At 43.6% G+C, this 17285-nt stretch overlaps 1 protein-coding gene across 8 annotated transcripts in view; it reads right to left on the bottom strand.

Annotated features, from left to right (window-relative positions):
• The window catches only part of cspg5a (chondroitin sulfate proteoglycan 5a), a 69223-nt gene extending 63532 nt beyond the window's left edge, over positions 1-5691 (bottom strand). For 3 of the 8 annotated variants that reach the window (XM_049584796.1, XM_049584799.1, XM_049584803.1), the window contains exon 1: positions 5096-5687. In XM_049584796.1, coding sequence (XP_049440753.1) covers positions 5096-5192 — 97 coding nt within the window. In that variant the 5' untranslated portion in view covers positions 5193-5687. Of the gene's footprint in view, positions 1-5095 lie in introns of all 8 variants that reach the window. The other 5 variants (XM_049584800.1, XM_049584797.1, XM_049584802.1 and 2 more) reach the window with 4 other exon arrangements.
• Between the last annotated feature and the right edge of the window lie 11594 nt (positions 5692-17285).

Here is a 17285-nt window from a genome sequence, read left to right as displayed (position 1 = left end):
ACTCATATACATGCACCACATTTCTCTTTGTTTCTGAACACTGCAAGACTTTTTTCTTAAGCTGTGTTTGTCTCAGGAGAACTTTATATTATATAAACTTAACTATACACACTCTAACAGACACAGTGTATTACATGCACTGTCAGAGGTCGTACAGTCAGAGGTCATACTGTCAGACACAGGGACAAGTTGAATCCTAAACACGATGGGTTTCTTCTGGGTTCCTCTCACACACAAAACACACCGTCACATGAACACTCACACAAACATGTAAATTACTGTTCAAGGACAACCAGAGTTTGAGAACATTGCTAACTCAGCACTGATAAAAAAAAGAACACATAGTGCAGCTAACTGTTTCGTCTTTGAGCAGCAGGAAGGACGGACAGGTTTCATGACCTTCTCCACCTGCGGTAAAAACTTCTGGACAATGACACCCTGAGCACCTGTCGCACCTGTGAGTAAGAGTGGAAACGCCTGGACACTAACAGGGACGAGGATGAATACCTGCACAAAAGGACATGTACGTCTTGGATGACACTGCAGTAACTGTCAGAAGTCTGACACGACTTTGTTTCGTGTTCTGAGATTATTGGACGATTGGACACTAAAACAAGTGTGAGGCTAACACCCCAATCCTGACCCCCGACCCTGACCCTAATCCCAACCCTGACCCCCGACCCTGATCCTGATCCCAACACTGACCCAGACACTGATGCATAAAATCCTGATACACACACATTTATCTGATGACATAGTTTCTCTAGATGGCATTGCTCTGGCCTCTAGCACTACCGTAAGAAACCTCGGAGTAATATTTGATCAAGATCTGTCTTTTAATTCTCATTTAAAACAAACCTCACGGACTGCATTTTTTCATCTGCGTAATATTGTGAAAATTAGGCCTATCCTGACCCGAAAAGATGCAGAAAAATTGGTCCACGCTTTTGTTACCTCTAGGCTGGATTACTGTAACTCTCTATTATCAGGTAGCTCTAGTAAGTCCTCAAAAACTCTCCAGCTAATTCAGAATGCAGCAGCACGTGTACTAACAGGAACTAAGAAACGCGATCATATTTCTCCTGTTTAACTTATAAAGCTCTAAATGGTCAAGCTCCGTCATATCTTAGAGAGCTCATAGTGCCTTATTATCCCACCAGAACACTGCGCTCTGAGAACGCAGGGTTACTCGTGGTCCCTAAAGTCTCCAAAAGTAGATCAGGAGCCAGAGCCTTCAGCTATCAGGCTCCTCTCCTGTGGAATCATCTTCCTGTTACGGTCCGGGAGGCAGACACCGTCTCCACATTTAAGACTAGACTTAAGACTTTCCTCTTTGATAAAGCTTATAGTTAGGGCTGGCTCATGCTTGCCCTGTACCAGCCCCTAGTTAGGCTGACTTAGGCCTAGTCTGCCGGAGGACCCCCCTATAATACACCGGGCACCTTCTCTCCTTCTCTCTCTCTCTCTCTCTCGTATCCTATTACTGCATCTTGCTAACTCGGCCATTCTGGATGTCACTAACTCGGCTTCTTCTCCGGAGCCTTTGTGCTCCACTGTCTCTCAGATTAACTCATATCACAGCGGTGCCTGGACAGCGTGATGTGTGTGGTTGTGCTGCTGCCGTGGTCCTGCCAGATGCCTCCTGCTGCTGCTGCCATCATTAGTCATTAGTCATACTTCTACTGTTATTATACACATATGACTATTGTCACACATGTATACTGCCAGATATTAATACATACTTTCAACATATTGTACCACAGTAGCCAGAACTATAACTATATTATTACTTACTTAGTTTTTTCCTGATCAGCTGTGAGGGTCATAAGGACAGAGGGATGTCGTATGCTGTAAAGCCCTGTGAGGGAAATTGTGATTTGTGATATTGGGCTGTATAAATAAAATTGATTGATTGATTGATCCACCACAAATCCTTGTTTAGTCTGTCTTTGTTCTGCAGAGAGAAAAACATTGGTAATAATTCACCTTCTACCTCCACAAGTTTTATCACCGCCTAGGAATTACTATTATTAGTAAGTAGTAGGCCTAGTAGTAGTTATAAATGGTACCAGTAGCAGTAGTAGTAGCAGTAGTAGTAGTAGCAGCAGTAGTACCAGCAGTAGTAGTAGTAGTAGCAGTAGTAGTAGTAGCAGCAGTAGTAGTTGTAGCAGTAGTAGTAGTAGCAGCAGCAGTGTGGTGGTGGCAGCAGCAGCAGCAGGTAGCTGTGTTGCAGCTGGTGGTGCAGCGGTGCTGCAGCAGTGGTGCAGCAGCAGCAGCATGGTGCAGCAGCAGCAGCGGTGGTGCAGCAGCAGTGGGCAGCGGTGGCAGCAGTAGTAGCAGCAGCAGCAGCAGCAGTAGTAGCAGCAGCAGCAGTAGTAGCAGCAGCAGCAGTAGTAGCAGCAGCAGCAGTAGTAGCAGCAGTAGCAGTAGTAGCAGCAGCAGCAGTAGTAGCAGCAGCAGTAGTAGCAGCAGTAGTAGTAGCAGTAGTAGTAGCAGTAGTAGTAGCAGCAGTAGTAGTAGCAGTAGTAGTAGCAGCAGTAGTAGTAGCAGTAGTAGTAGCAGTAGTAGTATTACTCTTGGTCAGAACTTCAACAAACAAAAATCAAAATTCAACAAACATTTTGAGCCTTGATAAAATTCCAAGCGTGAACACGAGCGGCGGTGATTCGGACACACTGATCTACCAGCTGGTGCCACTGTGTGTGTGTGTGTGTGTGTGTGTGTGTGTGTGTGTGTGTGTGTGTGTGTGGTTGCCATGGTGACAGAGACGACAGGAGGACGGACTACAGAGCTGCTGCAGACGGAACAAATCACACTGCAATAAAAAAATGTCTGGATCAGGTTAGTGGAATCACGGAGGAGGAATCTGGCTCCAAGATTAACCCAGCAGAAATGTGTCAGCAGGACAGAGGAGGAGGAGGAGATGGAAGAGGAAGAGAAGGATCAGCCTGAGGTTACTTTCGGGTGTCTGTTTCAGATCTGACGTCCTGTTTGTTTAACGTCCACCTGAACCGAGTTCTGACAGTGACGTCTATGTCAGCTGGAGCTAAAAACATCACCCAGAAACATCATTGACATAAACGCCACCCATTATCCATCCATCATCCAACCATCCATCCATCATCTAGCATCCATTCATTCATCCACCCATCTATCAACCCATCCATCCATCCATCTTTTAGAGAGTGGTGTGGGGACAGAGACAGGAACAAAAACAGAACCTCCACTTGACCTGATGTGGACCCCACCTTGAGAAAACCTCCACAGGAACAGGAAATGTGTGTTTCTGAGCAGCGTCGGGAGGAATGACTTCCTATTTGCAAAGACTAGAACATGGCAACTCATTCATGGACTCGTCAGACGTCACATTTGCCACAGCAGCACGTTCAGTGTTTTTATTTCCTGGTTATGTTGTAACATCACCTGTGATGATGCGCGGCTCAGGTGAGCACCGAGTCACTGTCTGTTTAAGGATTGGCATTGACCTGCTACTGTGAAACTCTTAATGAAACCTGTCGGGATAAACGATCTGCGTCCCAACTGCAACCGACCAATATTGTTTCACCTGACTCTGACTGCTGTCGATGTAAAGGTCGAGGTCACAATAAAAATCCACCTGTTAAAACGTGTCTTATTGTTTTACGTGTCATGTCGGTGACATGTGACGACCATACGTCTCTGTGAGTGGTAATCCCTGAACTGAAGTAAGTACTTAAAGTAACTGATTACTTTAAAATGCAGTGATTAGTTTTGTGTATCTGAGTTGGGTGGAGGTGATGGGTGGAGGTGATTGACAGAGAGACAGCAAACAGCATGCTGCTGTTTGACTTCAGAACATTTCCAGACATATTTGTGGCGACATGACCAGATATTTAAACCTGAAACCTAACCACAGCCAACAACATGTCCACCACATATGAAACATTTATCTGGTGACGGATCGGTCTGAACGCCACACCACCAGTCGGCAGGTTTGAACCTAAATCTTTTGGCTGAGGTGACGAGGTGCAAACTGCTTCACCTGCCTGCCGCTCAAACTAACGACACAGTCATGTTGATTACTCCAATTAAAGGTGGTGGAGAGTGGATTTTCAGTGATGTCACTTTTCTTTCTGCCTTCAAATAATAATTAAAAAAAAACAAAACAGTAACAGCATCATTTTGTGTGTGTGTGATGTTGGACAATGAAGACGAGGACGAAGATGTCACCTTGAAACTATAGAATTAAATAAATTTGAATCTACACAGACAGAATGAGCCAGATTAAACTGGATTATAACGCCACACTGATTCCATCTCGTGCACGCTCCTGCATCATTAATGTGACAGTAACGTGGCGGTCGCGCGCCGTGAATCTCAGACAAAGAGCGAAGAAACCGCTGTGTTTTTTTATGTTTTTCTTCTGGGCTCAGTGTGTCAGAATGTGTCTGTCCACATCATGAATTATTCATGAAGCCTCTCGGCCTTCAATAATCCTGAAGCCTTTGTGTTGCCGTGGCGCCTCCAGGGATCCGTTTTACTGCATCACTGTCACGTCTCCAACACGGAGAACATTCGTGTTAATGATCTGATTCAGAGACTGTTCAATTATTTTATTATCTGTCTGCAGCACTGAGCTCATCACATCTCTGATACCTGTCAGTTTTATTTTGACCTCATCGTCGTCGTCGTCGTCGTCTCATCTCATCTTGTCTGTTGTCTCTGAAATATTCAGTTTATATTGTGTCTTCACTGTGACCTAATTTCAGCTCCTCACATCTGTCAAATTTTCATGCACACACTTGGTAACCACTCCATCATCAGATATGTTTTCTGCAGCACAGTGTCCATGTTTCTCTGGACCCCATTATAATGTGGATTATATTTTGGGTCCGGTTCAGTGAGTGTGAACAGGACCCGGGTTTAATCCCGTCACTGAGCAGCAGCAGCAGCAGCAGCAGCAGCTGAGTGTGCAGAGCTTCCTAACCTACAAAGGGAGGCTCACTGACCTCCTTTCTGTTGCCCTGTGGGACTGTGTTCAGCGGCTGCTGCTGCTGCTGCAGAGCCTCATCAACGGCTTCATGGTGAATGTACACGGTGCAGGACGCGGTCTTACCGTGGACACTGAGCGGGATCAGGTGCAGAACCAGGACGCACGACAGCAGCGTTCGTCTCAAGCATCCGGTGTAAAAGCTCGTCTCGTTCCGCCGCATCTTCACCACGCACAGACTCAGTCAGACGGTCAGAGAATAAAGATCCTTGGTGATCAGAGAGAACAGTTTATAAATGTGGGTCTGAGTCAGTCCCCGTCCTGATGTGGGTCTGAGTAAATCCTCGTCCTGATGTGGTTCAGTCTAGACTCCAGCCTCTCTGCGCTGCACCTCCATATCCGCTGCTGCTTCACGCGTTTGGCTCGGCTCGGCTCGGCTCACTTAGCACACTGAGGCTGGTTACGGCTCCATTGCCTCAGAGCGGCGGTGGGAGACGGAGAGACGAGGGTGGGGTGGTGGTGGAGGCGGTGGTGGAGGCGGGGATGCGCGCCGTGGCTCGGCTCGGCTCGGCACGGATCGGTGCTTTGAGACAGAAATAACCGCGCAGCGGAGTGAGGCGCGCTCTCATCGTGTGGGGAGGGGACAAGAGGGCTGCTGATGCCCCTCCACCTCCTCCTCTTCATCATCCCTCCTCCTCCCTTTCCACAAGTCCTCTCCTACCTCCATCCTCCTCCTCCCTCCATCCTCCCCTTCCTAAAACTTTTCCCTGTCCTTCAAAGAGTCCATGTTTCCTCTTCCTCGGACTTTTTGTCCTTTTCTTTAGGACACTCCTCCTCCTCCTCCCCCTCCTCACTCTCCTCCTCTCTTCCTTCATCCTTCATAACTTTTGGGAACTTCCTTTTCCTCTTTCCAAACATGTTTGTTAAGTCCCCACATTCACCTCCTCAGACTATTTCTCTTCTTCTTTCTCTTACTGCTCCTCCTTCTCCTCCTCTAAGCTGTTTCCATTTCCATTGAATCTCCATGTTGGTCTCACCCGTCCATCCATACTGTCCCTAAAATTGTTCCTTTTCTGTTCCTAGGACACTTCCTTTGTCGTCCTCCTCCTCTTCTCTCCTTCTTTCCTTCACCTAAAATGATTTTCTTCTTCATCCTCCTTTGACCTCCTCCCTCTTTACCAGGAATCATCTCTTCATCTTCAGACACCTCCCTTTCTTCCAGAAACTTTTTATCCTCTGAGATGTTTCCGTCCTCCCTCTGCCTTAGTTTCACCCCCCCCCCTCCTCCTTCGTCCTTTCACACTTTCACAGACATTTCTCCTCCTCTTCATTTATTCCTCCATCTTCCAAGACTTTTCAACCCTTCTTTTCCTCCTCCTTCTCTCCCCCATCCTTCACCTCCTTCAGCTTTTCCTTTTCCTCAACCAGTTCCTCCTCCTCCTCCTCCTCCTCCTCCTCTCTCAGACCTTTCAGTGTTTTGTTTTTCACAATCAAAACACTTTTTCTCGCCTAGGGAAAAAAAATCAGCTGAACTTTCCTCTGTCGCTGTGTGTGTGTGTGTGTGTGTGTGTGTGTGTGTGTGATTATGTAAAAAAAGAAAAGAGTGTTTGATGCCGTCAAAACAACCGGCTTTGTTTAATAATGTGACAGAGAAGCAACAAAAGGGAGGAGGGGGAGGGGACCGGTGGCGGTGGGGGTGGGCGTGGGGGGGCACATGGTGATGAATGTCTAAAGGCCCCGGGGAGGAGGAGGAGGAGGAGGGGGGGGGGGGGGGGGGCGGGGTGTGTGTGTGTGTGTGTGTGTCTGAAATGAAATGTTTAGTGAAACAGAAAATGTGTGTGTTGAGTTGTAAAAACTGGGTCAACGGGATGATTCGGTTAAATCACAGAATCATGATGGTGATGATGATGGTGGTGATGGTGATGATGATGGTGAAGATGATGATGATGATGGTGATGATGATGTTAAATGCTAGGCATAAATTTAGCAATAGGATACTAGGCATAAATGTAGCAATAGGACACTAGGCATAAACATAGTGTGGTGTCGAAAACACCCAGAATGAGGCCCAGAAATAATTCACTCTTAAGGTCAAGTACGAGGCAAACCACATACATAGCAATAGAATGCTAAGCGTATATGTAGCAATAGGACACTAGGCATGAACATAGCAACAGAATGCTAGGTGTAAACATAGCGATAGGACACTAGGAATTAATGTAGCAATAGAACGCTAGACTAGATTGTAGCAATAGAACGTTAGATGTAAATGTAGCAATAGGACGGTGTAAATGAAGCATAGGGTGCTAGGTGTAAACATAGTGATTAGATGCTTAGCATAAACATAGCAACATTATGACAGGCCTAAACATAGCAGTAGGACACTAGGCATACACATAGCAATAAAACGCTAGGTGAAAATGTAGCAGTAGGACGGTTGGCATATATCTAGCAATAGGATGCCAGGCGTAAACCTAGGTATAGGACACTAGGTGTAAATCTAGGTATAGGACACTAGGTATAAACATTGAAATAGGATGCATGGCGTAAACGTAGCAAAAAGACGCTAGGTGTAAACACAGTGACAGGACACTAGGAGTAAACATAGTAATAGGACGCTAGGCATAAATGGAGCAATAGGATGCTAGGTGTAAATGGAGCAATAGGAAGCTAGGCGTAAATGTAGCTATAGGAAGCGATGCGTAAATGAAGCAATAGGGCGCTAGGCATAAACATAGTGATTGGATGCTTAGCATAAACATAGCAACATTTTGACGAGCGTAAACATAGCAATAGGACACTGGGCATAAACATATCAATAGGACCCAAGGAGTAAATGTAGCAATAAGACACTAGGCGTAAATCTACCAATAGGACGCTAGGCATAAATCGAGCAATAGGACGCTAGGCGTAAACATAGCAATAGGACGCTAGGCATAAACATAGCAACTTTATGACAGGCGTAAACATAGCAATAGGACACTGGGCATAAACATAACAATAGGACACTAGGTGTAAATGAAGCAATAGGACGCAAGGTGTAAACATAACAATAGGATGATAGGTGAAAGCGTAGCAACAGGACATTAGGTGTAAACATTGAAATAGTATGCTAGGCCTAAACATTGAAATAGGATTCTAGGAGTAACCATAGCAATAAGACGCTAGGCATAAATGTAACAATAGGACGCTAGACATAAATGTGCCAGCAGTAAGCTAGGCGTAAACATTGAAATAGGATGCTAGGCGTAAACATAGCAATAGGACACTAGGCATAAACATTGAAGTAGGATGCTTGGCGTAAATATAGCAACAGGATGCTACAAATAAACGTAGCAGTATGACACTAGCCGTAAACTTTGAAATAGGATGCTAGGCGTAAACATAGAAATACGATTCTTGACAAAATGTAGCAAGAGGACGCTAGGCATAAACATAGCAACAGGACACTAGGTGTAAACATTGAAATAGTACCCTAAGCCTAAACATTGAAATAGGATGCTAGGAGTAAACATTGAAATAGGATGCTAGGTGTAAACATAGCAATAGGACACTAGGCATAAACACTGAAGAAGGATACTTGTTGTGGAGGATGGGAGGTGTAAATGTAGCAATAGGATGCTCGGCATAAACATAGAAATAGGACAGTATGCGTAAATGTAGCAATAGGAGGCAATGTGTAAACATTGAAGTATGACGTGTAAATGTTGAAATAAATGCTAGGTGTAAATGTAGCAATAGGATGCTAGGTGTAAACGTAGCTAAAGGTTGCAAGGCGTAAATGTAGCAATTGGATGCTTAGCCTAAACATAGCAACAGGACGCTTTCCGTAAACATAGCAATTGGACACAAAAGTTGAAATAGGAAGCTCTGCGTTTTTAGCTACATTTTAGCCATGCTAGCTTACTTACATACTTAGACACAGAGGTGCTTTGAACACTAACATCAACATACTACCATATATATGTTTACCATGTTCACCATCTTAGTTAGCATGATAGCATTCTAACATTTGCTAATTAGCACTAAACAGGTAGAGCAGCTGAGAATAATGAATGCCGTTAGTTAAGCAGGTCAAAAACAAAAGACTGAGACAAAGTGAAAACTTGACCTCATGGTGGTGCCACAGGAACAGTTCACCCTGAGGGTAACATGGGTATCTGTTCTAAATTTAAAGGCAAGATATTACACTTCAAATCACTTTATTTCAACCTCATGGTGGTGCTAATGGAAAAGTCAGAGGGTCTCTGAAGTGAGTCGGATTCATCTTCTGTAGAATGTGCACATACTGTATTCACCAAATTTAAAAGTAATCCATCTGACAGTTGTTAAAATACTTTGTGCCAAAGACAAATTATACAGTTAATAAAGTGTCATATAAAAAAGTGGAATGTGAGGTTTTAAATATCCAAAAGATCCTGAATAACAGAAATAAGCCACGTCACATATTTTTTTGATAATATGAGTGAAGGTGGTGCAAATATATGAAATGTACCTTGCCAGCGTCAGTTAACAGTGACGACAGGAAACAGGAAGTGGACTGGTCCTCTGTCACAGAAGGACACACAGTATTTCAGGGTTAATTCCTCGTATGGGGATCATGTTGTTGTGACAGTTCAGGTCGTTCCCATTAGTGATACCCCCCCCCCCCAAATAATAAACGTCAAGTCTCCCATCATCACGTATCAGGCAACACAATAAAATATCCAATAAAGTTATACAAACAGAACAGCTCTGAACAGACCGTCAGAGTTTCTCTACAAACCTAATTTCACTTTTTTTTACAGGAAGTGCCAAACAAATAAAACTAAACAAAAAAACGTTTGTTTTGTAAGAAGACGAGAGCAGCAGAAACATACTATATATTAATAAACCTTTTATATCATCTCTGCAGAAATTAAACCGCCCACTGGTGTAAATTCTATTGTTTCATCATCTAGCTGAAACAAAGACAAACAGGCAGCATGCAGGAGTGTAACAGCAGACCTGGGGTCAGTTCATGACCTACATCAGCTCTAATTAGTGGTTTCATAAAGAGCTGCGCAGATGGAAAAGAGATGTTGTTTTTACACTCACACGGCTGAATGTTCATCTGGAGTCACCCCGCTCCACTCTGACCGCCAAACACTCAACTTCAGTTCAGGAGGAACGAAAATCCACAAATTCAGCTAAAACTGAAACGAGTCCTCAACAGCATCAGCTGACCAAAGCAGGTCTTCTTCATCACAGCAGAGATGTGTACCTTTCACACAGGTGTCAGTAATCATCTTAACGATGCACCAGGACTCCCAGTGAACTCAGCCATCAGTCACAGCTGTACGTTACCACGACAAAGGCCTTCCTCAATCACTGCACTGATCGTGTGACTTTTCATGTCTACAATTCTGAATTACACGTGTCACATGTTCAATTTACACCACTAGACAGCTTCCAGTCTTCCAACTTTCCACATCAACATTCAAGACATGACGACAACTGGAAAATCAGATTTCTCTGAAGACTCCCAGAAATCCAACGTGATGCTCCAAAAAGATTTATAACCCTTTTGAATACTTCTTAATATGCTTCATAAATATTCATAACCCAGAGGTGACACTGGTTTCATGGTGATTAAATTTAAAGTTCATGTATGTAGCGCTGCTTCATTTTTAACCCATTCATGATGAGAACACTTGTCATGAATGTAAGAATGTTTCATTTCTACAATCAACCCAAAAAGATGTAAAAGATGCATTAGCACATTAGCATGCTAACATACATGTTAACTAGGTGTGTTGGCATAACTTAGGCTGTCAAAAGGACACTGACCCTGATGAAAGCTGAGCCATGCTAACATGGCTAAAATGCTAAATTTGTGAGGTTCCATGGAAACTTGAGAACTCTGAACTGTTCTCTTTGTAAAAGTGGTGAATACCTAAATTCTTTGACAACTTCAGTTTTATTTATAAAGCCCAAAATCACATATCACAGTTTGTCTCAGAGGTTTTACAGCAGACAACATCCCTTTGTCCTCTGTCCTTTGGACCCTCTGTCCCTCTGTCCTCTGTGCCTCTGTCCTTAGGACCCTCACAGCGGATCAGGAAAAACTCCCCAAAAAATGCTTAACAGGGGGTGGGTGTGGTAAAAACCTCAGGAAGAGACACTGAGGACAGATCTGTCTCCAGGATGGACAGACAGACAGTAGATGTGGTACAGAACAAATGAACATAATAAATGTACAGTGATCCATATGACACAATGAGACATAAACAGAGACAGATGTTAACAGTAACAATTAAAAATGTTGAAAACATTTGAGTCATACTTTAAATTCATTTTAAAACATGTTGGTGTAAAAACTTTAAATTCTCAAAGTTCACTTTAGCAGTTGAATTAACATTTAACATGACACAACCATTTGTGTTCCCTGACTGTGAGCACTTCCTGCTAACATTAGCATACCAACATGCTAACAAAACAACGTGCTCTCATCCCAAGTCATTACATATTGCTGCTTTGTCAGTGAACCATCATGTCTACATATTACATGCTGGGTAACAGAGGGTGACCATATTTTGATTTCCAAAAAAGAGGACACTCAACCTGGCCACGACATAGCCTGCTTAAATGATACTCGCAGTTTACCCCAAGATGCCTTATAATTTCAATAGGCCTATAGCCTATTTAAAGTTTATACGTATCTATGGATAGAAAATTCAGTTATTCATTCATTCATTCATTCATTCATCTTCTAACCGCTTCATCCTCTTGAGGGTCGTGGGGGGGCTGGAGCCTATCCCAGCTGACACTGGGTGAGAGGCAGGGTTCACCCTGGACAGGTCACCAGACTATCACAGGGCTGACACATAGAGACAGACAACCATTCACGCTCACATTCACACCTATGGACAATTTAGAGTCACCAATTAACCTAGTCCCCAATCTGCATGTCTTTGGACTGTGGGAGGAAGCCGGAGTGCCCGGAGAGAACCCACGCTGACACGGGGAGAACATGCAAACTCCGCACAGAAGGGCTCCCACGCCCGGGATAAAATTCAGTTATATTACAAAATAATATCTCTCAAAGACAGAAATTCAGATAGGTCCCAATAGGGGACACATACACACACTAGAGTGTAGCAATCCGAGCCCGACGGTACCCGACAGGTCGGGCCGGGTTTGGTCAAAAATGTATAAATTGTATTCGGGCTCGAGTCGGACTCGGTCAGCTTTCAATGAAAATGTAGTGTAAAAATAAATAAAATCCTATTGTCTGTCCTGTTTATTGCTTGGGCACTGTTATTTACGTGACAACACCTGAACATAACACACGCAGACACACACTGGCTGTTTGTTTCTTCCGCTCCCCTCGCTGGAAGTCTCGGACCTCCCGCCTCCCGCCTCCGCCTTGATTAAACGCTGAAAATAAAAGAGGGAGACAGGTGTCTCCTATTTTATCTTATTTTGTTTAATTTCTCCCTCTCCCCTCGCTGGAATCGTCGGACCTCTCGCCTCCAGCTAGCATTGTGATCATTAATGAACTTTATCTCGCACCTTTCATGCACACAGTGCAGCACAAAATGCTTTACAATTCAGATGGCAGAGACAAACTGCAAAGAAATAAAACCATGCAATTATACGACACTTATTCAATGAGAAAAGAGAATAAATAAATAAATCTACCAATCAATAATTAATCAAGTAATTAAACAATAAAAACAATAAAAAACATTAACGCACAGCTCTATTCTTTTTCCCATGAACATCCCATAATTATCCTCTGGGTCTTTTCTCCGAGGCTGCCGCCTGCTGTGTTTGCTAACCAGAGCAGAAATAAACTGTTTGTCCCCAACTTCATAACCACCCCCCCATTTCTGTCCCCCCAAAATATGAACCCCCACCGCCTCCCAAAACAAAATGCTGACAGCATATAATCCGACACAAAACACACACTGCTCGTTTGTTCCTTATTTTTCTAATGCAGTAAAAGTGTCTCTAAGACGAACACACACACGTCCATCTGTCAGTCATCTGTCATGAAATATTCTTCATGTCTTCAGCTCAAAATAAAACATGTTAATATTTGTAGCATCAGTCAGACACAGACTCTGTGATGACTCCTGGAGAGCAATTTTTCAGGTCTGGTATTATTTTACCACCGCTGCTCCAAAGACGCCAAAACAGGTTTAAATATTTGTCCCCAAACTCCAGACTTGAACCCTCCAGTGTCTGTTTCTGAAAATCAGGCTGAGATATGACTCCTCTGAGTTTTTAAACACTGTGTCTGTCATTCATCAGCTGCTTTAAATCTGCATTAACCCTTTATTTATGATGTTTAACTCAATACTGTCAAAGAGTCACTGATCAGTCAGATAAAAACACTGCAGCCAAAAGTCTGTCATGTCCTGTTACTGCATGTCACTAACTGGGCTCTACTGCATGTCGTTAACTCTGCTGTACTGCATGTCACTAACTCGGCCATACTGTCACTAACTCTGCAGTACTGCATGTCACTAACTCGGCTTCTTCTCCGGAGCCTTTGTGCTCCACTGTCTCTCAGATTAACTCATATCACAGCGGTGCCTGGACAGCGTGACGTGTGTGGTTGTGCTGCTGCCGTGGTCCTGCCAGATGCCTCCTGCTGCTGCTGCTGCCATCATTAGTCATTAGTCATACTTCTACTGTTATTATACACATGTGACTATTGTCACATGTGTATAGGCTACTATCAGACTTTAAACAGGCAACAGATAGGATTCAGGTTTTTTTTTAGCATGGTGCCACCTAGTGTCAGCGGTGTTGCTCGCACTAAATTGAGCATGGGGATCAGAGATAATCAATAAAATGTAGGCTGTAAAGCCACCAGTATACCTCTATGTATATGTAGAATGAGAAGGTGTGTGGACACTCTACTAAATAAATGAGTAAAGAGACCGAGCAACAATTATCAGATTTATCTGAAGAAAAAACAAATAGTAATGCAAATAATTATAGCAGAATGCACAGTACCAGTACAAACAGCTCACAGTAAATGATAACAATATGCACAGTACCAGTACAAACAACTCACAGTAAATGATAACAATATGCACAGTATCAGTACAAACAACACTAGACACGTAAGGGATAATGTATAGTGAGCCGGTGACTGTTGAAAAATAACTCCTGACAGGGGAATGGAACCCTGACGCACAGCGGAGTTATTTTTCAACAGTCACCGGCTCACTATACATTATCCCGCTTAGAACATGGCTTGCTACTAAAACATTCAAATGTTACAACTGGCATCAATATTATTAAACTGCTGGCAGAGTATGTTGACAGAGGAGAGGCGTTCACCAGACAAACGGCAGAGGAGGAGAGGATTTTACTCCATTTCTCCCAGCCGGAGATGCTGGGTGCCCAGTAGCTGCGAAGGCTGCCCTTATATTTATGGCCAGTGACCGACATGATCCCCCTGCTCTCCAGGCCAGCTTCGGAGGGCTGTGTGGACTAACGTTAACTGATTTTGATGCTCCTCAGTCTAAGGTCGTTGCAGTGGAAAGTCTAGTGTTCACTTAGCTGGGCGTAACTTAGCTGGGCGATGTCCGTGGATAGCTGCCTCCGTGAGAAGAGAACAGAAGGAAGGGAGGGGGGTATCACTGTCCGAGGGCTGCCGTAGAATGGCAACCAGGATGTCAGCCGACCAACACTCGCTACCAGCTCCCTGGTTGCGGCGATTTGCGATGCTGGCCAGCTAGGAATGAACTAGCAGCCAGTACAGTCCAGTCCTCTCTGGTCTAGCTAACATTTAGCCGTGTTACTTACTGATCCATTAGAAAGAAAGCTAGCTGGACATGGGTTTTGAAGCCTCTTTGGTCACGGAGCTCCCTCCATCTCTTGAACGCCTGACTGAGGTTTACTCTTGTTTTTCCTCTTCTTTTATCACTCTCCTTTTTGCTCTTCTTTGCCTCCTCACACAGAGGAGTTCCTTTTATTTTGCTAGGCCGTTTTTCAGTTGTTTCCAAACTTTGTCCGTCTGCCATTGTGCTCGTGACTCAACTATCTCATGCCCAACTCCTCATAAGGACCACCTCCAGTCCCTGATTGTCTGACCGACCAGTTTTGCAATACATGATGCCTTTCCTGTCGTAAAGCAGATTTTTTCCGCAAAATTTTAGCACCGGTGGCAGAAGCTTATTGCAAAGATTGCAAAGCCAGTAAGTAACCTATGTAAACGCTGTTAGTCTGATTTTACTGTGGCCACTACCCTGTGCAACCCACATTATTTTCATCATGATATATTTAGGAAAAGATGCTGTCTGTTGCCTCTTTAATATACACTTTCAACATATTGTACCACAATAGCCAGAATTATAATTATAATATTATTACTTTCATTAATGTTGTTGTAAGCTACTGTCAATACCGTCTGTCCTGCATCTCTGTCTGTCTCTGTCTTTGTCTCTCTCTCTCTTTCTGTCTCATTGTGTCATACGGATTACTGTTAATTTATTATGTTGATCTGTTCTGTACGACATCTATTGCACGTCTGTCCGTCCTGGAAGAGGGCTCCCTCCTCAGTTGCTCTTCCTGAGGTTTCTACCGTTTTTCCCCGTTAAAGGGTTTTTTGGGGAGTTTTTCCTGATCAGCTGTGAGGGTCATAAGGACAGAGGGATGTCGTATGCTGTAAAGCCCTGTGAGGCAAATTGTGATTTGTGATATTGGGCTTTATAAATAAAATTGATTGATTGACTGATTGATTGATCATGATTATAGTCTCTGATTTTAACCTTAGAGATGCCCTGGAATTTTCAATGTTTCCTCTCTCACAGATGAGACCTCAAGCTGCTGAAGAAACATATGACCAGCTGCTGGAAGAAGGTTCCTCTGAGAGAGTCACCAGCTCCACGTTACTCTGAGGAGAGTTGTCAGTCTTGGGTTCCTCTGGGTAGAGTCATCAGCCTCAGGTTCCTCTGAGGAGAGTCATCAGCTTCAGATTCCTCAGAGGAGAGTCATCAGCCTCATGTTTTTCTGAAAGTCATCATCTAAAGATGTGATGTATGTGACGTATGTGATGTAGGTGTTCAACAGATGTGATGTAGGTGTTCCACAGATGTGATGTAGGTGTTATACAGATGTGATGTTGGTGTTCCACAGATGTGATGTTGGTGTTATACAGATGTGATGTTGGTGTTCCACAGATGTGATGTTGGTGTTATACAGATGTGATGTAGGTGTTATACAGATGTGATGTTGGTGTTCCACAGATGTGATGTTGGTGTTATACAGATGTGATGTTGGTGTTCCACAGATGTGATGTTGGTGTTATACAGATGTGATGTAGGTGTTATACAGATGTGATGTTGGTGTTCCACAGATGTGATGTTGGTGTTATACAGATGTGATGTTGGTGTTCCACAGATGTGATGTAGGTGTTCCACAGATGTGATGCATGTGTTATACAGATGTGATGTTGGTGTTCCACAGATGTGATGTAGGTGTTCAACAGATGTGATGTTGGTGTTCCACAGATGTGATGCAGGTGTTAAACAGATGTGATGTAGGTTTTCCACAGATGTGATGTTGTTGTTCCACAGAAGTGATGTAGGTGTTATACAGATGTGATGTTGGTGTTCCACAGATGTGATGCAGGTGTTAAACAGATGTGATGTAGGTGTTCCACAGATGTGATGTTGGTGTTATACAGATGTGATGTAGGTGTTCAACAGAAGTAATGTAGGTGTTCAACAGAAGTGATGCAGGTGTTCCACAGATGTGATGCAGGTGTTCCACAGATGTGATGTAGGTGTTATACAGATGTGATGCAGGTGTTCCACAGATGTGATGTAGGTGTTATACAGATGTGATGCAGGTGTTCCACAGATGTGATGTAGGTGTTATACAGATATGATGCAGGTGTTCAACAGATGTGATGCAGGTGTTATACAGATGTGATGTAGGTGTTCAACAGAAGTAATGTAGGTGTTCAACAGATGTGATGCAGGTGTTCCACAGATGTGATGCAGGTGTTATACAGATGTGATGTAGGTGTTCCACAGATTTGATGTAGGTGAGACTGAGTAAATCAATATGATTATCGGATATTAATTCGTTTACTAACACTGCTTTAGACGAGAGAGACCTGATATTTAAAAGTCCACATTTAATTCTCCTGTTTTGTCTGTCTGTGACAGAAGAGGTTTTAATTTTCATGAGGTTGTTATGTACAACTCCTCTCTTGTTTAATTTTAGATTTAGATAATTTCGGTGGTCAGGGGACAGACACCATTTGCAGTGGCGGCTATTGAAAAATATTTTAGGTGGGGCTGTGCCATATTAAGCCAGTTTCAGTAAC

The sequence above is a fragment of the Epinephelus fuscoguttatus genome, linkage group LG8, assembly GCF_011397635.1.
Source record: "Epinephelus fuscoguttatus linkage group LG8, E.fuscoguttatus.final_Chr_v1".
Classification (NCBI taxonomy): domain Eukaryota; kingdom Metazoa; phylum Chordata; class Actinopteri; order Perciformes; family Serranidae; genus Epinephelus; species Epinephelus fuscoguttatus.
Note: the sequence above shows the minus strand (reverse complement) of the source record. Positions and strands in the feature narration are given on the sequence as shown.